The sequence below is a fragment of the Dipodomys ordii genome, unplaced genomic scaffold (assembly GCF_000151885.1).
Source record: "Dipodomys ordii isolate 6190 unplaced genomic scaffold, Dord_2.0 Scaffold17, whole genome shotgun sequence".
In the NCBI taxonomy this organism is placed as follows: Eukaryota; Metazoa; Chordata; class Mammalia; order Rodentia; family Heteromyidae; genus Dipodomys; species Dipodomys ordii.
In genome coordinates, this window is record NW_012267233.1 from 13,517,021 (window position 1) to 13,540,603 (window position 23,583).

A 23,583-nucleotide genomic window follows, 5' to 3' on the forward strand; every position below is an offset into this window, starting at 1 on the left:
AGGCCAAATTCCTGGGGTGACAATATGAACATTTGACATTTTGTTAGAGACAGTACAAATACTATTAGGACAATAGCATGCAGGTCTTGGGACTTGAAGTGCTCCCAAAGTAAATAAACATGCTAATTGGCTGTCTGAATAATATCACTCAAATCTCTTAGTGAAAGCCCACAGCTCTGCCACTTGTTACCTCAAGAACAAGCTCACTGGAAAGCAGCCAATGAAAAATAGACAATGAGATGACAGAGCTTATTGTGGCCAATCACCCCAGTGGCTAGTTCATAAATAAAAATCAGCAGTCTCTTTAGAGGATGTTATAGGAGAACAGGGCCTCTGTCTCTGCAATGACTTTCATGTGGATTCCAAGCCATTTCCCAGGTCCCTCACACCTCACCTCAATCTAACAATAAAGCAGTACATGGCCTAACACCATCACAGCCAAGTCTCAGTGATGTTCAATATGCAGTAAACACAAATTGACCAAATAGAAGATATTCTAGAACTTGCAGACCCCATTGTTAAAAAAACTTGGTGATCATGTCCATTTACTAGTATGCAAAGGCATGTGGGCTTTTCTATAATGATTTCTATTTGTGGTACTTTGCTTATAATGTAGCTAGCCAAGATGTGTAACTTACAAATAAACACACTGCTTCATCGCATCAAATTCATTACAAAGTCTGTCTCTCTCCATTATGATCAGAGAAGATGAAGCCTGGAAATAGCTCCGTGGATTGAGTAAAATAGAACCCAATTCAAAACTCTGTCCTTCATGAAGAGAGTTCTAGAAATGCAATGTCATTGCTTACTACTGTCCTCTGTGTCAGCTCCTTCCTTCCTTTCAGTTCTACCTTTACTACCTTCACTGTCATGGGGTAACTGATAGCACCTTGCCTTGGCTGCACCTGGGGTCTCTCATTTGCTGTCCAGGGCTTTCTGTGCCTGCCTCCTTGGAGGCTGCAAAGCACTCTCTCAGCTATTCCAAGGCATGCAGAAACCTGGAAGGGCAAGGGAATTAACACCCCAGGGCACAACGCTTGGCCAACTGGGATCTGAATCTAGTGGGTAAATACTATTTCATCCTCTAGCAAACAACATTCCATAGCTTCTCAGAAGATACCAAGTGGGACTGCACTCCAGTTGTCCTTGGTGGTGGATACCTCAATAACAAACCTTAGATTGGTTTGTCTTGGTCTGCTGTTCCAGTCCTCTATTCTCATTACTTGAGACCATTTCCCCAAATTCATGATTCATATGTAAGTCCTTGTCTCAGGCCCAGCGTTTGAAGAAGAAACCAAGCTAAGGCATTTTTATTGAAAAAAATTTCTCTTTTATATGAGCTTCACACAGTGGACACATAACAATGGAACTTAATTTAAAATATTTTTTTTCAGTTCTCTCTCTCTCTCTCTCTCTCTCTCTCTCTGTGTGTGTGTGTGTGTGTGTGTGTGGTGATTAAACCCAGGTCTTTGCTCATGGTAGACAAGTGCTCAACCGTATGAGCACTACCTAGCCTTATTCTTTAGCTCTAGTGTTGTGAATATGTAGAATATTAACATCAAAGCACATAAAGAAACTGAAATGATTTCATGAGAATTGTTACCACACGTAATGGGCAGGGTTCTATAAGAAGCAGCTCCCCTGCCAGAGTTTGGTGTATAGAATGTTTATATCTAGGGAGAAATGTCTGAGAAAGGCAGAGGAAGGATATAAAAGAGAACAGGTGTAGTGAAGATGTAACACAGCCCAATCATGACCTTAGCTGACCCCCTGAGCAGCCCTGATTCTGAAATGGCTAATCAGAGTTGTCATTCATTGAACTGAAATAACTGGGCTTTTACACTAAATCAGAACCAGTTGTTGGATATAAAGCATACCAGGAAAAAGTATTGCCTTGAGTAAACTGCTTTCTTGCCTGAAAATGGTAACACTGAAGTCAACTGTGATGTATAATCTTGGGCCAACAAGACCATCCTGGAGAGAGGTGTCCTAAGGAACCACAGAAGAGATGCAGCAGTTCCTCTAAGCAGAGAGTCAGAAGTGACATGGGATTGTTTTCAAGGGTAATGCGGTCTCATGTGGGAGAGACGTTGGGACTTTTCCTTTCTGTATAGAACTAGGAACAACTGGAAATATCCACATATAAGATGAAACCTTCCATATAGGGAGAGCTATCTAAAGGACTGAGATGTGTCAGTCATGACCTTATGAAGGTGTAAAGCAAAGCCTAAATATAGAGCAAAATCCAATAGAGAAAATTAAGTTTCCAGTCAGTCCAGAGCTTCTATGATTCCAAGAGCCAGAGAAATGCTCATAATACAAAATTTTCACTTATGCATCATTCATAAGCAGCACTATCAACCCTTAGGCACAAAAAGTAAATATGAAAGTTCTACTCATCATGGCTACACAAAGAAATAAACTTGCTAAGCAATAGGACTGCTGACTTGCAGGTACTTTCCAACTTCCAAACATCTCACTCATCAGCAACCTGCCTCTCTTCTACTCTATCTATCTATCTATCTATCTATCTATCTATCTATCTATCTATCTATCTATCTATCTATCTATCTATCTAATCTATCAACTATCTACTCCATCTACATATTGATCTACCTTTAATTCTGTAGCAAATGAATGAAACACACCAAGTTCACTCAGCTATGCCACTAGAAAATAACCACAAAAGCCCTCAAATTTTTGTGTGACTGGACAGCAGAACACAATCCCAAGGCAGCTCAAAACCAGACCTCCTCTTCCTTTGCCCATATTCTTCAAACATATATTTTTCTGTATTCCTTTATTTTCGTTAATGGGAGCAGTATTCACTCAGACATCTCAAGTTAACAATGCTGGAGTGATGAGTGAGAGCCAGACAGGTTAGCTATGAAGCTGCTTTTCCCTCCATCTTTACTTATTGGATAAAAACAAGTGAGTTACAGAAGGCCCTCCAAGGCTCCTTACTCTCAGTTCTACATCCTGAAAGCTCCCATCTCATTGGGTTGTTTTGTGACAATGCAGTTTGGTTACAGAGAAATCGTTAACAGGAACTAGAAGAAAAGGATGAAGAGGCAGGCCCAGCAAAGGCAATCTTAAGTGATTTAAGATTTTTGTTTTTTTTGCTAAGTGATGGCTTACAATCCCTTTAACTTTTTGTTCTTTGCCTACTCTATTCTTTTTGTTGTTGTTGTCATTTAAATTTTATTTTAATGTAAAGGTGATGCACAGAGGGGTTACAGTTACATAAGCCAGGTAATTTCTTGTCCATCAGTGTTACCTCCCCCCTCCCTCATTTTTCTCCTACTTTCCCTCCCCGCAGGCTCCCCTCCCCCACTGAGTTGTAAAGGTGATTTCTGACATAGTGTCTTGTGGGTATCACTGTTGCTTTTGTTCACCCTTTGTCCTTTGTCTCATCATTTTGTTATTCCCCTTCCCTTCCCCAAATCAGATAAACATATATTACAAGATACAGGGTACCAAAATCAAATACAGTGACAACAGGGGATAAACCAAAGGGGAAAATAAATGAAAAAAAGAAATAACTTCATACAATACATTAAAAAAATCAGTCTCTTGTTTCCATATCTGGGAGTTCACTTCGATTAGCATCACTTTACATGGTCATGTGGTACATCGTTATTGAGCTATTGTGAGCCTCTGCTAGGACTATCCCTTATGTATACTAACTATTACAAATGAGGGAAACCATGGAGCCTATGTTTCTTTGGGTCTAGCTTACTTCACTTAATATGATCTTTCCAAGTCTTTCCATGGGGCTATGTCATTCTTTCTGATGGAAGCATAGAATCCCATTGTTTCATACTCTATTCTTTTTTTTTGTAATTTTTTATTGTGAAAATACTGTACAGAGGGGTTACAATTACATGGGCAAGATAATAAGTACATTTCTTATCAAGCATTGTAGCCTCCTCCTTTGTTTCCCTTTCCCATCCCTTCCCATCCAACCCCCTGCCCCCCCCACCCAATCCTCCCTGCTACCCCCCCCACCAAAGTTGTAAAGTTTGTTTTTTGACATAATGACTTGTACATCTCATTGTTGCAATGGGTCCACCTGTATCCCTATTTAAACTATGTATTTTTCCCCTTCCCCTCCACAAATTATACCGACATCAAATACAGTGAAAGCAGGGGTTATACTGTGGGGGAGGGACATACTCTATTCTGACATAATTAATGGTAGGATGAGTTTTAAAAATGGTCACATTTTTTTACTCTCTAGGTGGAAATGCAATCCAAACTCCAAGCAATGTATGTTTTCCACAACTGGGGATAAGCAGCAATGCTAAAAGTTAGAACAAAGTCACCTTTTTGAAATGGATCCTAATACTCTCCTCAGACCCCTATATTAAAGACCAAACTCTCCAGTTCAGTTCTGAACAGTCATTGCTCCTCCAGCTTTCTGGGGATGTTCTTTTTTTCTGTCACCACACCCTGATTTTAACTATAACCTTTCATTAGCTAGAATATACAAAATACTGATTCTTGGTCTCCTTTAACATTGCTATGGCCTGGATGTCTCATGTATAATTCTCTATTCTATAGTCTCATGATCAAATCAAATAAGCACTGTTGCATTGTGGCAGTTCTTACCACCCATAATGGGACACTTATTAACATGCTGAGGCCTTGCCAACACCGTTCATTAAATGAGGGATTTGTCCATAGACAGCTGGATGGTTAATTCTGTTATAAACTATCAGTGTTTTTACTCTGCACACTTCTTGCCAGCCCCATCTCACCAAGAGGCTCAACTCTCCATAGAGCCATTGACTTTTAAAGAATCAGCTACTAGATGGGCATCAGGGGTTCACGCTTGTAATACTAGCTACTCAAAAGGCTGATATTTGAGGATGGTGGTTCAAAGCCAGCTGGGGCAGGAAAGTCTGTGAGATTCATCTCCAATAAACTACCAAAAAATAAAAAGCCAGAAGTAGAACTGTGGCTCAAGTGGTAGAGCATTAACCTTGAGCAAAAAAGAAGCTCAAGGACAGCAACTAGCAAAAAAAAAAAAAAAAGATTTAACTATTCTAGGTTTTTTGCTGTTGTTTTTGGTAATGGGGCTTGAAGTCGGGGCATGGGCACTGTACCTGAGCTTTTCTGCTCAAGGCTAATTCTTCTGAGTAGCTAGGATTACAGGTGGGAGCCACCAGTGCCCAACTACAGTAGGGTTTTTTGTTCGTTTGTTTGCCAGTCCTGGGCCTTGAACTTAGGGCCTGAGCACTGTCCCCGAGCTTCTTTTGCTCAAGGCTAGTGTTCCACTTGAGCCACAGGGCTATTTCCGGCTTTTTCTGTTTATATGGTATTGAGGAATTAAACTCAGAGTTTCATGCATGCTAGGCAAGCACTCTACCATTAAGCCACATTCCCAGCTCTACAGTAGGTTTTAAATAGCAGTATTCTACCAACCAGTAACACATCATCCCTGATTATCTTTTTTGCTAATTCATCATTTGACTTGTTGGAAGTTATTTTCAAGAAACTTCAGTGATTTTTTATTCTTCCCTTCTCAGTAAAATGTTCACTTTTGCCTTTACTTCTTTAGGGAAGGAAAAACTGAATTGTCCCCCAAACTACAGATCTTAAAGTATGGAATTCATATTCACTACATAACAACCTCAGGTCAAAGCTTTCATCGATATCTTCACACTGAGTGAGGCATCCAAAACCATTCCACAGAAGGGAAAACGGAAGCTCAGAGGTCCTGAACTCTGTCTCTGCTTATCTCTACTTGAGATTTTAAATCTTAGGAATGGAAGTTAGCAGTTCGCCAGAATCACAAACATTGGGAGAGAGCCACTTCCAAAGCAAAGGGGCCACTTCCAAAGGGCAGACAGAGACATATTTCTCAAGTCCCAATTCCTTCATTAGCCATCCCTCACATTTTCCCTTTCTCTGCCTGAACGTCTCTTCTAAAAATGAGAATCCAGGGTCTATTCTGCTTTTGAATGAATGGTATGCAGATTAAAAGGAGGCCACTCAAAACTGTGTTTTTTTAAAAAAAAAAGTTTTAGCAAGATCTATTTTACTACAACAGCATAAAGGAGGAAGAAATAGAAAAAGAGAGAAACATTTCCTACTCCCCATGCAGTAAATGGGGGTTAACAACTCTGAAACTATACAGTTGCTTGAGATATGCTCTTCTGTGGCTTCAACTTTTTTTCCTCCAAAAAATTACCAAACAAAACAAAAGGAACAAACAAAAATTCAACCCCAGTGTCTCATTCTTCTTTTAGAGAGCTTGTACAGAAAGTATGTAAATAAAAATCATCTTCCTTGTCATTGCCAAAACCCACACATATTCTATAACCATGAATATTTCATGAAAAGCCCAATGTTGAAATGATGGCTACTGAGAAAGAGTAACTAGGTTTAGTCAGCCTAGCCAAGCCCACACATTGACTTGTCCTTCGGTCTTGGGCCAACTGTCCTATCTTTAAACTCCTCACTTCCCATCCATAAGATAAGGACAGTAAAAGTATCTGATTTATAGAGTTATTTGGGGGCTTAAGCAAGAAATTGAACAATAAAGTCCCAGAGAGCTGGTAAACTCAAGGTGAATGTTATGATTTGGTGGCTCCCTTCTCTTAAGAACTAATGAAAGTCCCTGGGACTTACTCATTGCTAAAATAGGTTGGCTCTCTCTCAAAGAAGTATCTTCCTTTACAATAACATTCTTAAAGCTCCTGTGTCTTCAAATGAAAACAAGAAAGTATAACAGTATCTCTGACTTCTGTTTTTAGAGAGGGTAGAATGTGATAGCATTGTGCAGGAAAAAAATGAGCAATGATCTGGGAATCAGAACATAGAAACTACATTACCTTCTCCATAAGTATGGTCCAGTATCAAAAAGACATTAGGAGTGTTTCATAGATCAGACACCCATGACCATCTTAAATTTCTACTCCAGTTTATTCCCCTTATTTTTGTCATTAGCTTCTGCTGGTATATAAGTCATAAGTTCCTCCTCCTCCTCCTCCCCCTCCTCCTCCTCCTCTTCCTCCTCCTCTTCCTTCTTCCTTTCTCTTTCTCTCTCTCTCTCTCTCTCTCTCTCATACACACACACACACACATACACACATAACTGGGGTTTGAGCTGAAGGCCTTGGACTTTCTCCACCTACTTGCTCTGCTGGTTCTCTCCCATTTAAATCATGCCTCCAGTGTGGTGTTTTTGTTGATTATTTTGGAGAAAAGGTTTGCTGACTTTTATGCCAGGGTTGGTTTTGAATTTTGATCTTCCAGATCTCAGACTCCTGAATAGCTGGGATGATAAGTGTGGGCCACTGGCACTTAGATTTTATAATTCTTGTTTTTTTTTTTGGTCTTTTGTAGCTTTTTTTTTCCCCCAGGGCTGAGGACCGAACCCAGGCCCTTGTGCATGCCGGGTGGGCGCCTTTCTGCTGGGCTAAACCCCCATCCCCTTATAATTCTTTTAAAATCATTATATCATTTATCTATTCATTCTTTTCCTCCTTTCAATTCTAAAAAGAATTTCTGAGTATATACTATTCTATACTAGTTATACAGAAATGAGGCGTGGGGTTTGTGACAAAAGTATAAACAAGATGTTAGGTAGTTATGTCAAGAGAAACGTGGCATAAAGTATATATATATATATATATATATGTATATATATATGTATGTATACACACACACACACACACACACACACGCATATATGGCCAGAGAAACAAAAGGCTTTTGGGAAGATAATGTCCCATTTGTGTATATACTTCATCAGAGCCTGACATGCACACAGAAAATACTTAACTAGTGAATGCTAATTAAGCAAATAAATATTATTGATATAATTGATAAATAAAGAAACAAAGGAAGAGTAAGATTTTAATAAGTAGATACAGGAAGGAAGATAATTATGAGGAAAGCAGAGAGACAAGAAAGATGCCACTCATTTTGACCAGTGTTCTGGGCCTCTAAAATACTGGTTACTTTGGAAAAAAGTATATGCAAGGCTTTGCAGATGCAAGATCTAAGGAATATTGACTATTGCTTTATAGAAAATATAAAATCATTGACTTTTTACACTTCTACACAGAAGTCATTTAAAAAATACTGGTTGATTACAGTTATGCAAGACAAAAGGGGAAAGAGTCAAATGCAGGTAATCAGAAGATGTCTCTATAGTTTATGCAATGTTTCCTGAAGGGTAAAGAAATCTGGGTCCAGTACCCAGATTTATGATGATTCTACTGCATTCAGACTCACACCAGTTTCTTATAGAACTATTATGAAAATACACAAATGTGGCTTCACAGTATAAACCCAAAAGTTTTCTGATATAAACACTAAGGGAAGAGAAGAAAGTGCTTCTTACAAATCTGGTCAGCATAAATTTGGAATGAAATATTGTAATTTTGCAAGGAGACCAGGCATGACTAAAGAAGAACAGGCATTAGCTGCCCATAATTGCTGCTAAAAATTCACATGACATTAAATTAAGTTAGTTTAACCTTAAATTAAGAAGCAAGAATGTGCACAGGATGATCATATTCTTCATCCAATCGTTTATGCTTAATTTACCCACCAATCTAACCAGGCTGGCACATTCGGCCCACAGCCACCGTGGTCTTCTTAGCACTTCACAGTTCTATGGGCAGGACAGGAAGCATGCCACCCTCCTCCTAAGCTGCTCAGTGACTATGATTTTAAGTTCCCAAATTATAACAAATCCCATAAACAGTTTAAAAGACAAATTCAAACTTTCCCTAGCTACATATTTATTTGCATATGAAATCACTTTTATTAAAAGCTTCATGCACAAGCAAAACACCCAGCAATAGATTAGGTAAGCTGTAGAATATTCACAGCTTAAATACATAAAAATTCTGTTTCTAGCTATACTTTTCCCGGCTGTTAAATAAACTTTGAATTTGATCACATCTACAAAATATGACAACTCTAAAAAATATTCATAGAAGAAAAATGCAGTGAAGGGGGTACAAGACACTCAGAGTTAATATGTTTCCAGGTAAAATTATTTTTATCATTATCTGTTTTCTCAAAGGATAGGTATCTGCTTTGCATTACAAACCCCACTTAAAATAAGTGCCATCTTCTTTTTTTTTTTTTTAAAGAAAACACACAGGATCCACGATTACCTCTAGAAAACAGTAGAGCTGAAAGCGGGATGTGAAGAGATTGCTGCTACCATAAAGATTTGGTTTATGGGCCTGCCACAGTGAGCAAAACATAGATAGCACTCAATAAATATCAATGAATGAGGAATGGCATAGCATAATCAGGCAATTCAGGCAATTCTCTTTCTGAAAAATTCAGTTAGGTAGCACAATGCCAAGAAAAACATTTAATTGGTTATAAAATGTACACTTCTACCTGATTGTTGGAGCCGAGCTGGTGTGGTGAGAGCGCAGGGAAAGCCCAGGTGTTCTTCATTAGTTACTCCCTGGCTCTTCATTTGAGCTAACATGTTCAAACCATGAATCCAGACAGTCTAGACAGAGGTGGCCATTCTGGGGAGTCTAACGTTAAGGATTTGTATGTTACTTTAATTTTGGAAGTAGATGTTCCAAACATTGTTTTTAATTGCTTTTCTGTCACCCTGAATATGCCATATGGATCTTAACTCCTTGCAGGCTCAGAGTCATTATGTGAACATTAGCTGTTATGTTGCAATCAAGTCGTAGTAAGGTCCTTATATTCAAAGCGGTGTGGATTATGTGTGGCTTTATCTCCTGTCTTGTGCAGTTTCCTAACTGTTCCTTTCTGAGGCTCTGTCATGTGTTTTTGCACACACTCTTCTTCTTGCCCAGGACATCTCACAAGAAATCCCTTGTCCACTTATTCACTTCCTCCTCATACCTCCCATCTTTCAATACCAGCTTCCATAACTACTCCGGTTCAGTTATTCTTTTCAGTGTATCCTGTGTTCTTTCATTCACAATTTAATGGCTTAAAACAAATATTATGTTAACTACTTTATACAGTTTTGTGGATCAAGAAAGTGGGAATTGTTTACCAGGGTGATTCTAGGGTCTATGTCAAGCTTGTGGACAAGACATGAGCCAGGGTTGTAATCATTAGGAGGCTGGGTTTGAACTGTTGGATTTACTTGTTGGCTGGTTTGTCCTGCTTGATAGCTGAAGACCTCTTTTCCTTATCTTGTGGACCTTTCCAGAAGGCTGGCTGAGTGTCCTTGTGAGGGTTTTCAGGGCTTCACCCAGGAGCAAGTGATCCAAGACACGGAACAAAGAGGAAGTCATATTGTTTTTCAATCCACATTGACTCTTACATTCTAACCTTGGCCATCACATCCCACCATTTATGCCACCTTTTATTCATTACAAGTCAGTAATTAACTACAGTTCGTATGTAGGAGAAAGGAATTCAGCCCCACATTTGGAGATTTAAAAACCTGTGGGTAAATTTTTAAAACCACCAACATGTTTTTACTGCATCATTATATTAGAATTTATTTATTGCATGTTTTCATTTGGTGAGTTGTACCAGCATCCTTAAAGCATTATTTTAAACTGTAGCTACAACATTGAGGACAGGAAGTTATATAGGAATCACACTGTATTTTTTTAATCTTTCACTTCTTAAGTGTGTGTCATATCAATCAGCCAAGTTATTTAACCTCTCCAAATCTCAGCTTATATAACTCTATAGGGGAGTTGTTAAAACCCAGCCCTGTTGTTGGGTGCTATTGGCTTACACCTGTAATCCTAACTACTTGGGAAGCTGAGTATCATGGTTCAAAGTTAGCCTGGACAGGAAAGTACATGAGACTCTTATCTCCAATTACTTTACAGAAAATACTGGAAATGGAGGTATGGCTCAAATGGTAGAGTACTAACCATGAGGGAAAAAAAACTAAGGGACAACTAAAGCCCCGAGTTCAAACCCTAGGACCAGCACCAAAAAAATCAGCCCTGTAGGGTGATCAAGTAGGAATTACTAGTTATGAGGTAAGAGCACAGTGCAACTTAGAAAGTATTACATGCATCTGTCAGCACTGGACCAACCAGACTGCAGGGCTGCGAGCCTTGTATCTGTGCTATAGACTCTGAATTCCAGATTCTGTTGCATACTTTACTTTCCAGCCAGTAGGAAAGGACCTTTTCCCCCTCTTCTCTGTCCCAGAATATTTCCCATACTTACAGTGAACTGCATCTAGTAAGTAATCAACAGGCATTTATTGCTATTGGTTCTGATAGTTGTCTGCATTTTCCTTTCATTCAGAATAAACCAGGAAACTTTCTAAGCAGCAATATTTTACAGATAGAAGAGCAAGGGACTTCAGAAGTACAGGGGTAATGAATTGTTAGAAATATAATAATGCCCCAAACATCCAGAAATTCAGAAAGTGTAACAACAGGAGAGATTACAACAAAGATAAAACACCTATTTTTGCATAACTTTTAAGTCTGACCCCATGCCTTTACCATATAAATACCCCTAACAGCTAAGGAGCTGTGTGTCTTTCCTTTAGAAGACTCATATTCTGTGTCTCTGCCTTTCTGTTTGCCTATTTGTCTGCATGGCACTTGCCTGCTTGCTTGCTTACTCAATAAAGTTCTGCCAAGTTTTCTTATCATAAAAAAAGAAATATAGGTTATGAGATAGGACAGATGTGAATTTAAATCCCACCTCTACAAACTCGAATACTCTGGGAACTTTGTGATCTCTCTAAGCCGGTTTTCCTTATCTCTTAGATGAGGATTATAACATTGCTTGTTTGAAAAGGTCATAGTGAAGACTAGAAGGGATAATACATGAGAAGCAGCTATTGTTCTACCTGCCATACAGTAGGAGCTCTACACATGTGTCTTCTCCTTCATCTCGTGAACATGATTGTTATCCAGTTGCCCTATCATTGCTAAGAGCAAGGCATCATAACTTAGGAAAGAACCACATCTTCCTAAGTGCAAGTCCCATTCTGGCACTAAATTAGGGTACCAGAAAAGAGGAATCTCCAAGGTTTGTGTTGCCAACCTGGGTGGCTATCTATCTAAACCAGCCTGTCTGTCTTGAGCTATTCCCATTTGCTGTCTTTATGAGCTCAGAGGCATGCACAGCTATGAGCACATTGCAGAAATTTGAAAAAATAAACAATGAAATGTCTCATGCTTGCCGCACATGTATTTTCCCTCCCATGGTTTAGGTTGGCAGGTTCTCATCTATTAAAAAAAAAGTTTAGAAGAATAAAAGCAACCAAAAAGGATATATTTGCCAGCTTAAAACTCTTTAGCCCACCTCACCCAGCAACTTTCCAATTCAAGGCTAAGATGTGAACAAATGTTCCAACCAATATTCATGAAAGATTTAATAATTATGTTGCTTATGAAAGTTTAAACAGCTGTTTCAGTTAGTAAAAAGGCTCCCACCCAGGCAGAATAACCTGCTGTACTCACTAGGAAGGTTTTTACAAATCATCAGACTCCATATTCAGATGGAAGGCAAAGACATTTGCTGCCCAGCCTTGAACTATTCAATTATGTATGGAATGAATTTGTCCACCAGGTCAATCACTTTGTTTACTCCTTCAACAAGGGTCTTGACAGCATCAACATTAAAGCCGTTTCCAAAGGCACTGCTAATCTTTTCAATTATTTATTTTTAAAAACACATACACATGAAAATAGGCTGGGCCTTGTCCTCTACGTTATTTTACTGTGTAACTGTAGGAAAACAAAGTTCATTGTCATATGCATCTAGAAACTGTAGAAAATCATAACACATTTCCTAAAAGAAAGAATTATATTAACTCTGTGGGTCTTCATATAGATTGTTTCCTCTGCTTGGAATATGCGCCCCCTACACCACCCCATTTCATAGCCATTAGCATGGCTGACTCTGTCTACAGAATCGTAGGCAGAAACTGAATCTTTTGTAAAAATAAGTTTCTTATTGTGAAAATACAGAGGGGCTACAATCACATGAGCAAGATAATGAGTACATTTCTTTTTTTGGGGGTTGGTCCAGTTGTGGGGCCTGAACTCTGGACCTGAGCACTGTCCCTCAGCTCTTCAGCTCAAGGCTAGTGCTCTACCACTTGAGCCACAGTGCCACTGCTGGCTTTTTTCTTTTTGCTTATGTGGTGCTGAGGAATCGAACCCAGGGCCTCAGGCATGCAAGGCAAGCACTCTACCACTGAGCCACTTTCCCAGCCCAATGAGTACATTTCTTATCAAGCATTGTTGCCTCCTCCTTTGTTTCTCCCCTACCATCCCTTCCCTTCCATCTCCACAACTACACTCCCCCCAACCCCCGCCTAAATTGTAAAGTTTGTTTTTCAACATATAGCATCTTGTACATCTCATTGTTGCAATGGGTCCACCTGTATCCCTATTTAAACAATTTGTTTTTTCCCTTCCACTCCCCAAATTATAACACCATCAAATACAATGAAAACAGGGGTTATACCATGGGGGGAGGGACAGACAAAGCAACAAAAAATCACATGGTACCTTATAAATACATTAGAAACAATAGCAAGAAAGAAAAAATCCACTTGTTTCCTTATCTTGGGGTTCATTTCACTTATCTTCAACTTATCTGACCTTTTCTGTGTGTCTCAGATATATACTAGTTATTGCAAATAAGGGAAATCATGGGATCTATGTTTCTTTGCACCTGGCTACTTCACTTAATATAATTTTTCCAAGTCTTTGCATTTCCTAACAAATGGGGCAATGCCATTCTTTCTGATGGAGGCATAGAATTCCATTGTGTATATATACCACATTTTCTTGATCCATTCATCTACTGAGGGGCATCTGGGTTAGTTTAGCTATGGTAAATAATGCTGCAATAACATAGTTGTGCTGGTAGCTTTAATATGGTCTTGTTTGTGATCATTTGGGTAACTGCCCAAAAGTGGGATTGCTGGGTCATAGGGGAGCTCTATGTGAAGTCTTTTGAGGAACCTCCATACAACTTTCCAAAGTGGTTGAACAAGTTTACACTCCCACCAACAATGCAGTAAGGTTCCCTTCTGTCCACATCCCCTTCAGCATCTGTTGTTATTAGAGTTCTTGATTATAGCCATTCTAACTGGGGTGAGGTGGTATCTCAATGTTGTTTTGATTTGCAAGAAACTGAATCTTTTCTTGGCCAGGATGGCGATTATAAAATGAGCCCCCACAATCCACTGGAGGTGTTTGTTTAATGGTCTGCCTACCATGCAACCCCAAGTTCTGCGAGTACAATTTGACCTACCCAGTTCACCTAGTCATCTAGTCGGTGTCTTCCCTTTTTGTATTATTTTCCTATATGCAAATTTTAACTCATCCTGCTAATTTTATGTCTTGGGTATTCTCTAACTCCTCCTCTTTTCCAACACTACTTTAACTACTTCAGCTCAAGACCTACCAACTCCAGGATGAGATTTTCATTCTTATCTAAATCAAATAGATACTGCTTCCTATAACCCTTCAGTGACTCTCTGTAGTCTACAGGACAGAACCTTAGCCCTCCACATGGCTGCCAGGCCCACTGTGGTCTGCTCCCCTGAGATGACCTTTCTGCTTCTCAAGTCCTTGCTTTTGCATGAAGGCTAATGTTTATATTCAGAAAGGCGACCCACCAACAAAATGTAAGAGGGAAGACTTGAATTCTACAGACTAAAAACAGAGCTACACTTCCCGCCGAATGCTATTGCTATAACTCTAGTGCTTGCTCTATACCAGACACTTGGTAACTGTATGTTGAATCTATGAGTATTTTGAAGAGCAGAGTATAAAAACACAAATACAACCTACCTGTGGATCTTATGCTTCTATCTTACTTTTTTCTCAAGGAAATCTTTCCTTTTAAGATGTTCTATAAAGGGTGTTGTGGTGCACCCTTATAAATGTCAGCTATTGGGAAAGATGGATTAGGAGGATTATGGTTTGAGGACAGTTTGGGCGTGGTGAAATATAGCTGGGATCTCAGCTCCTGGGAGAAACAGATAGGAGAAAGTGCAGCCTGAACTCTGTCAAGAACAAAAACATTCAAGACCTTCTCTGAAAAATAACTAAAACAAAAGGCTGCAGATACCATTCAAGTAGTAGAGTCTCTGCCTAGCAAGGATAAGGCACTGAGTTCAAATTCTAGCACCTCCACCTCCCAAAAAATTAAAGTCTCAAGAAATGTCACAAAGGACTGATTCACTTTCATATAAAAGAGTTCTAACTACATTTGAACATAAAATTTAAAAAATAATGTCCCCAAGACTGTGAAGTAAATTTCCACTTCATCACCAGTTTTAGGAAGGGCTCCCACTCCATTCTATATGATCTCATGATGCACGTAGTCTATTATCCATTGAGTGTTACATTTATTCTCAAGAATTTTTTTAAAATAGTGGGACTTTAGAGCTGTCATTGGCCTCTGGCTTCTCTAGACAATGTTCTTAAATTCTATAGATGAAAGATTAAGTGACCCAAAATCAATCAGCTTGTTTACAGCAGAAATTAGACCAGAAAAAGTCCAATAATAACCTACCCTGTCTTTGTTCAATAACTATCGATCTGAGGTGATTTTTTTCACACAGAAGACATTTGGCAATGTCTGGATACACTTTTGATGGGCCAAGACTGCAGAATATAGGGGTTGGAGTTGAGCTGGGATCCATGCTGATGTGTCAAGGCCAGGGATAATGCTAAGCATCCAACAATGGCCATGATAGCTCCCCACAACTAAGAATTATCTAAAGAGTCAACAGTGACAATATTGAGAAATCTTGTACCACAGTGTTAAAAGATAAAGGAAAAAACAGGTGAAGGAGGGTAGACAAGTGAAAGGGGGAATGAAGTCATAAAGCTCAATGCATAGGTACAAAATTAAGAAAATAGAGGGAAGGTGTAGGATTGGAAACAATGGGGGGTAACCAAGAAAGGGGTAACGCTGATTAAGATGCATTATATTCATAACTGTTTTGTTGAATAGCAATTTTTAGTACAACTACTTAAAGATAATGTCTTTTTTTTAAGTGTTCAGTTAACAAACTGAAATTGCCAACTGGATGCAGTTGGCTCATACCTGTAATCCCAGCTACTTGGATGGATAAGATCAGTAGAATCAAGATTTAGTCAACCTTCTCATATTTGAGAGACCCCCCTCCCAACCAATAGCAGGGCACAGTGGTGTGTGACTGTCTTCTGAGCTGTATGAGAGGCTAAGAATGAGATGATGATGGTTCTAGATCAGACCTAGCAAAACAGTTAATCTCAGTGGAATATGCAAAAACCTTTAACATCATTAATGATCAGGGAAAATGGCCAAAAATGCCTAGAGCTATCATTTTAATGTTTCCCATCATTCTGTGCAGCACTGTGTTATATTTGCAATAACACCAGCATTCAAAACCAAATCAGTTCTTTGAATCAAGGAAAATAACTATTAAAAGGAAAAGTCACATATTAAAAATATTCCCTCATCCAGGCTCCATCAAAGTGAGCTTGAATACTCACCTGCTTCCTACTCCCCCCAAAAAATCTAAAGCACGTTTCTTTTTCATAAAATCCCCACAGAGGAATTCTTGAATGTATTAACATTTTAAAAATATTGCATTTCCTAAGCAAATCTCAGAATAAGACCTAGGAAATCACTGAGGATCAAAAGACAGGGGCTAGCCCCAAGAGTCAACATTAGTGAATCTCTACTGGTGAAAGAGGTTCTCTGACAGGTATAGCCAGATCAGTTTATCTTCTGGCCAGTTCAATTTGTACAACTCTCCCTGCATTATCTCTTCACTTATTTATTTGTTAGAGCAGAAAGTTATGGAAGCCTCACAAATGAAACCTGGAAAGGACTGAGGCTAATATCAGAGCAGGCTCCATCCTGCATGGAGTTGCTAACAGTAGATACCCGCGAGGTAGCCTCCTCCGAGCAAACAGTTCTCTCACGAGTACTTTTCCTCAGTTTTCCCATCAGGATAATCTATTATGGGTAGGTAAGATGTGATCATTGAACAAGTTAACTTGGACGCAAGGAAAACACCTTAACTATTTTTTGTAGCTTCTTATGAATCCGCTATTTCAAAATAAAATATATTTTTCTTTAAAAAAATGACGTTTAATGGTGGATCTATTCTGGCTTTTTATTATACAGATGAACCTGAGGACCTACTTGCTGAAGGCAAACATGGGGAAAGGGACATCATAAAGGCTGACTATTCATCAGATCCTCCTCCAACACGGACAAGGCGTCAAAAGAGCAGCTGCTCAAGCGCCTCCCCACTGGCTGAAGGAAGATGCACAGAAAGAAGGGCCAGCTGAAGCTGCCAGTAGGTGCTCTAAGGAGACGGCAGGGGCCAGTATACATGACAGCTCTTTGTGCCTAGGTCAGATATAGAGGAAGAAAAAGCATCAGGGAAAGGCACAGTTTCTCCTAAGTGAAACAGCCGAAGTGATATTCCTCAGATTCACACTCTCTTCAGCTAACGTGTGTCTGGGAATAACGGAATCACTACAGGGAAAGGAGGTAGGTGTCAGCGCCCTGCTCATGTGCAGCCATCATGCATTTGGTGTGTCACCATGGACAAGGAACTCTTGGGCTCAGGGTCCTCGTCTGAAAGGCGTAAGACTGAGACTAGGATTTTGACATTGGTCTGGTCTGCATAGCACATTTGGGGCCAGCCTGAGTTATGTACAGAAATTCTGCCCCCCCCAAAACAACAAATAGATGACTAGCTAAATAGAATAAAAGCTGTTCATGGATGGCAACAAGTTTCCTGCAAATTTCAAACACAAAAAACAGCTCATTAATAAATGGAGCCTGACATCATAGTGCTATTGTTGTGTCTTGACTGCTGAGATGTCACATTTTACTCTCTCCGAATCATGCCGAGCCATGGATGATCCATGGTGCTACATTTTGGGTCTTGAAATGTCTCCCAAAGGACCATGTGGTAAGGGCTCTGTCTCCTCTCAAGATGATACTATTGGGCGATGATGGAACTTTTGGAAGAGCCTGTGGTCACTCGCGGCATGCCCTTGAAAAGGTCTGTGGGATGCTAAGCTTCTTCCTTTGCTACCTGGCAACAAGGTATATAGCTTGTTCTGCCATTGGCTTCTCACCTTTGCCATTCAGTCGAAGCCCAGGCAGTGGGCCTGCCCATTCAGAACCTCCAAAATAAACACTTTATAAGTTATTTGTGTATTTCATTACATTGATGGAAAACTTCTAACATGCCCAGTTTCCAATATTTAGAATCATAACTTCTCCATGTTATCTGACTCCCTGATGCCTACTGAGAAGAGAAAAAGGAAAGCAAGAAGAAATAAAGTGGCAGCTCCCAGGATGCTTGCAAACCTGGGTAGGAATAAAATTGTAACACTGGAATAAAGTTGGGACGAGGGGAGAGTTAATCAGAGAGGCTTAATGGAAGAGGTAGCACTTATTAGAGATCAGATGGACAGCTCATTAATGTGCCTAATACCTAACTTAATACCTGAATGTGATGCACACATGTTATTTGCCTCCCCAGTCTGTTCAACCTCTGGGGCTCTAAGCCTGAGATAGGGCAGATTCCTCTAAAATATAGCCACATAGACTTAATGCACTATGTTCATTTATATTAAATGTGATGGCTACTTTGTGGGGGAACTTTTGTTCTTCTGCCTTCAACATATTGGTAACAAGGTATTTATAAGTGCCTCAGGACAGAAACCAGGGTGCTTAAAATTCTGTAGTTACCAAGACAGTAATTCCTTTTTTTTTTTGGTGGGTCATGGGGCTTGAACTCTGGGCCAGATGCTGTCCCTCAGCTCTTCAGCTCAAAAGAACTTACCACATTAGCCACTGTGCCATGTTTGGTTTTCTGGAGCTAAGAGTCTCATGGACTTTCTTGCCAGGGCTGGTTTTGAACCGTGATCCTCAAATCTCAGCCTCCTGAGTAACTATGATTATAGGTATGAGCCACCAGTACCCAGCTATAAGCCAGTAATTCTACCCCTAGGTATTTAGCTATGGTAAAAGATACTGTAATAACTGGAACAAGAATGTTCACAGAGCTCTATTTATTATAGTCAAAACCAGAAACCATCAAGTGTGCACCAACTGTGGAATTGTCAGCCACACTGAGCTATCCATACAATGAAATAGTATTCAGGGATATAAAGGAAGAAACAAGGTGATAGGACATGGATAAATCTCAAAAGCACCGAGTTAAGTGACAAAAGGGAAAGACTGAAGATTCTATGAGTCCACTTATATATGGAGTTCTAGAAGAGATTAAACCATAGGTCCAGACAGCATGGGAGTGGCTGTTAGTGGGAAGATGAGAAGAGGAAAAGATGACTAGCAAAGGGGCCCCAGAGAAATGTGGGGTGACAGAAACATTATGATGAATGCAGCAATGGATGCAATTTTCAAAGCTTTCTGAACTACACAGATTTGGAAATTTACTTCATGAAAATGTTACCTCAATAAAACAATATTTTTGGATGTCATTCTTGAAGCTTGAACTCAGGGCTGGAGCACTGTCCCTAAGTTTCTTATTTGAGCCACATCATTGCTTCCAACTTTTTCTGAGTAGCTTATTAGAGATAAAAATCTCAGCATCAAATACAGTGAAAGCATGGGTTATAACGTTGGGGAGGGACATACAAAGCAACATAGAAATCATCTTATAAATATGTTAGAAACAATTGCAGAAAGGAAAAAAAACAAAAAACATTTGAATATATATCTTGGGTTCATTCCCCTAACATCAACTTATCTGACCTTTTCTGCTTGACTCAGACATATACTAGTTATTGCAAGTAAGGGAAACCATGGGACCTATGTTTCTTTGGGCCTAGCTCACTTCACTTAATATAATTTTTTCCAAGTCTTTCCATTTCATTGTATTTGATGTTGGTATAATTTGTGTAGGGGAAGAGAAAAAACAAATCATTTAACTAGGGATACAGGTGGACCCACTGCAACAATGAGATGTACAAGTCATTATGTCAAAAAATGAACTTTACAACTTTGGTGGGGGGGGGAGATTGGGTGGAGGGTGGGAGGGAGGATGGGAAGGGATGGGAAGGGGAAACAAAGAGGAGGCAACAATGCTTGATAAGAAATATACTTGTTATCTTGCCCATGTAATTGTAACTCCTCTGTACGGTATTCTCACAATAAAAAAAATTTAAAAAAGGGTTATGAGGTTTGGACATTGCCAAAAAATTTTAAAGAATTTTCACATTGTTTTAAATGACTTTTTAAAGATTCTTTAACTTAAAAAATTAAAAAAAATCTGGTATTATAAAATGCAAAAAAAAAGAAGAATCTAATGGATTTTCCTACCCATGCTGTCTTCCAACCATGATCTTCAGATCTCAGCCTCCTAAGTAGCTAGGATTACAGGTATGAGCCACCAGCACTGGCTATAAGTCTCCATTAAAAAAATGGAGCTGTGGCTCAGGTGGCAGAGCACTAGCCTTGAACACAAAAGCTCAGTGACAGTACTCAGGCCTTGAGTTCAAGCCTTAGAACAGGTGCTAAATACTAAAATAAATAAATAACAAGAACAAATTAGGACAGGTTTAGAACAGGTTCTAGCTGTCCCAGAGGGAGGATTTTGGCTTGCAGGGTGCCAGCAGAGCCAGTACTACCTGAGCCCTTTGGCTCTCCAGAACCTAGAATCAGTCTGCTTGCCCAGACAACTGACAACACATAGTTCTATATTCCTGAGTGTTCACTGAATAACCTGAGACAGCAAAGCTTTGATTCAGGAGACAGCAGGAAGTGTATGGCTTCAAGGAGCTTCACCTCTTGGCTGTTCTATTGTTACCACTTCCCAAAGGGGTAAATGAAAATGGGCTTTTTTTTCTCAACATTTTAAATCATAGTTTGTGCATGGTGATCTGATTCGTGTGGCCTGCCAGGATCTTGCTTTTTGGATCATTCCCATGGCTATAAGCCTATGGTTGATTATGCCTGGGTCCTGGAAGCAGATGACTGGAAAGAAAAGTCCCTGAACTCAAAAACAAATCTATCAAATCCCAGGAGAAGGGCTGCCTCAAGACCTGTGTAGAACACTTGTCCCTACATCACCAAATGTACCACTGCCCATGGGTTCCTTCATCCACCAACTACCATCAAAACACAAATCTGAACGTTCTGAATAATTTAAGTTGTACTTTTAGAATGCCAATTAAATACTGACTATGAAGACTCATAACAGAACACTTACCCCAAAAAGCCTTGTGTGTTTGCAAGTTGAAGTTAGATGGAATAAACACAGACTCAGGGAGTGCATGTGAGATGCCAAACACTCATAGGCTAATACTCCTCTGTTAGTGACTCACACCTTCACATGTGTGAGCTACACAACCCATTCTTTGAGTAAGTCCTCAACAGCTTAGAGAGTTAGTGACTAGATTAGGTTATAATACTTGGCTAGTTTAGAGATTGTATCTATCCCCCAAGACTATCTTAAGCACGTGTGCACATTTACACACACACACACACACACACACACACACACACACACACACAGTCTAGAAGCTACATGTAAGTTGCGGATTATGTTGCAACCATTCTATGAGCAAGTCCCTTTCTAGGTGTGAAAACCTGGACAAGCGAGTTTTTCTCTTAGTTTCTTTGTCCATACAAATGAGGAAAATAGATCCTATACCACTGAGCTTTGAAAGGATTAAATAATGTAATTCAAACTAATGAGCACAAGTGTTAGCTATTAGTATGATCTCAGCCAAGCTGGTTTCAAATATAAGAAACTCATACCACCTTCAACTGTTCAGAGTTTGAGTGTCCACAGCATGGATGTCACTCTCTCTTCAATTAGACCTTCCTTTTTCGATGCAGTAAATGGTTTACTTTCATTTTTATTGCTTGAACTCAGAGTTTTGCCCTTTCCCTTTTACTGGTTGCTGGCAGTCTACCACATGAACCATACCTCACATGAACCATACCTCCATTTCTAGCTTCTTGTGGATTAATCTGCCTCGGTTGTCTTTGAACCATGATTCTCAGATCTCAGCCTGTGTAGAAGCTAGGATTACAGACATGACCCACTAGCACCCAGCTGGTAAAACTTTAGCAAATCTGTGAGGAACATCTCCAAAAGATTCCCGTTCTTTCTTTCCCAAGCTTGACCAGAATGTCCCATTCCTAGACAGCTCGTCCCTTCCTTCACTCACCTGGTCTGGGTACTTGTCCCCAGTGATCTCTGCTACAGTATTGAATGAAACCGTATCTGGGTAGGTCTTTGCTCCCATCTTCAGCTGAATGACAATTGTTTTTCCATAGGAAGCCAATCTTGTTAACATTTCGGCGTCTTCCACTGTGATACAGGCGGTGGGGATCTTGGGCACGTCGTCCTGGTATTCTTGATTACCTGTGTGAGGACTTAGGAAGAGAAGCCACCAGGTTACCTTGAATGTGAAAATGGATCCAAAGCCCCTGTATAGTGATATTTGACTTTAAATGATCTTTGCATAATGGGCAGTATCCACCTGCTTTTTTTCATTGAAAAATTACTTTTAAGTTCAACTCAATAATGATCTGATTTTTCCAATAGTTTGGATGATTGTTTAGAGTTAAAGTTGGTCACAAACTCTGAGGAACATTAATAGTGACAAAGACCAAGAGGTGAACTCATGTGTCCAGGGGACAGGGTCCTCTGAAGTCTATCAGGGGACAAGCTAGAAGATCTAAATTGCACTCTGGTAGACTTTCTTCCAGAAGCTCCTGGAAGAAAACTGACCTAGACATTGTCAGTTCTCTGGTCACTCACTGGTATTGGGTCTTTCTTTTATCTATCCCAAACAGAGGTCCAAATATACAGTTTATATCAATGGTAGCACATGAACAATGTCTGGGGAGATATTTGAATTCTTATAAAGAAAATGCTCAATAAAATCATGTTTCAGTTTAACAATACAAAATAAATCTAAAAGAGGCATGGTACCCATGCTGGTCAAACTTGTGGCTAACTTCTGTTGTTGTTGTTTTTTTTTTTTTACCTTACTAGAAACATGTATAATTGAAGCTTCTATAAAGATATATTGAGTCAACCTCTGGATCTTCTAGTGAAGTTTACTGAAACTATTTTTCTGGGTTGGAGATGTGGCTAGATGGTAGAGTGTGTGCCTAGTGAGTACCAGGTACCCAGTTCAAACCTCAGGACCATCAAAGAATAATTTTCTAATCATTCATTATTCAATATGAAAATTGTCACTCACACATTCAACACTCAAAATGTCCTTTTGCTTAGTCCTGGGTTACAGATCCTGACCCTCCTTGAGCACATCCCTTCTAAAACCACAAATAAACAGTGTTGGCTTCTATGTGAATAACATAACTTATTAGTCTATTTTCATGTTGCTTTGGTTTGGATATGAACTATCTCTGACAGGCCTTTATCTCCAGCTGGTCATACTCTTTTGTGTTTTTGAGGTAGGGCCAAGCTGGAAGAAGTAGGTCACTTGTTTAGATCTGCAGTGGCCCCTTCCTGTCTCTCCTTCCTGGCCATTACCAGGTGTACATGAATAGATACTTCCTCATTGCCATGTCTGCCTCATCAATGTCCTGTGGTCTCTAAAACCATGATCTAAAACAGGTATTTGGTCACAGCAATGACAT

General features: G+C 39.6%; 1 protein-coding gene across 1 annotated transcript in view; it reads right to left on the reverse strand.

Annotated features, from left to right (window-relative positions):
- The window catches only part of Cpq (carboxypeptidase Q), a 363,396-nt gene that overhangs the window by 260,751 nt on the left and 79,062 nt on the right, over positions 1-23,583 (reverse strand). The window contains exon 3 of the mRNA XM_013012445.1: positions 22,140-22,347. Coding sequence (XP_012867899.1) covers positions 22,140-22,347 — 208 coding nt within the window. The remainder of the gene's footprint in view (positions 1-22,139; positions 22,348-23,583) is intronic.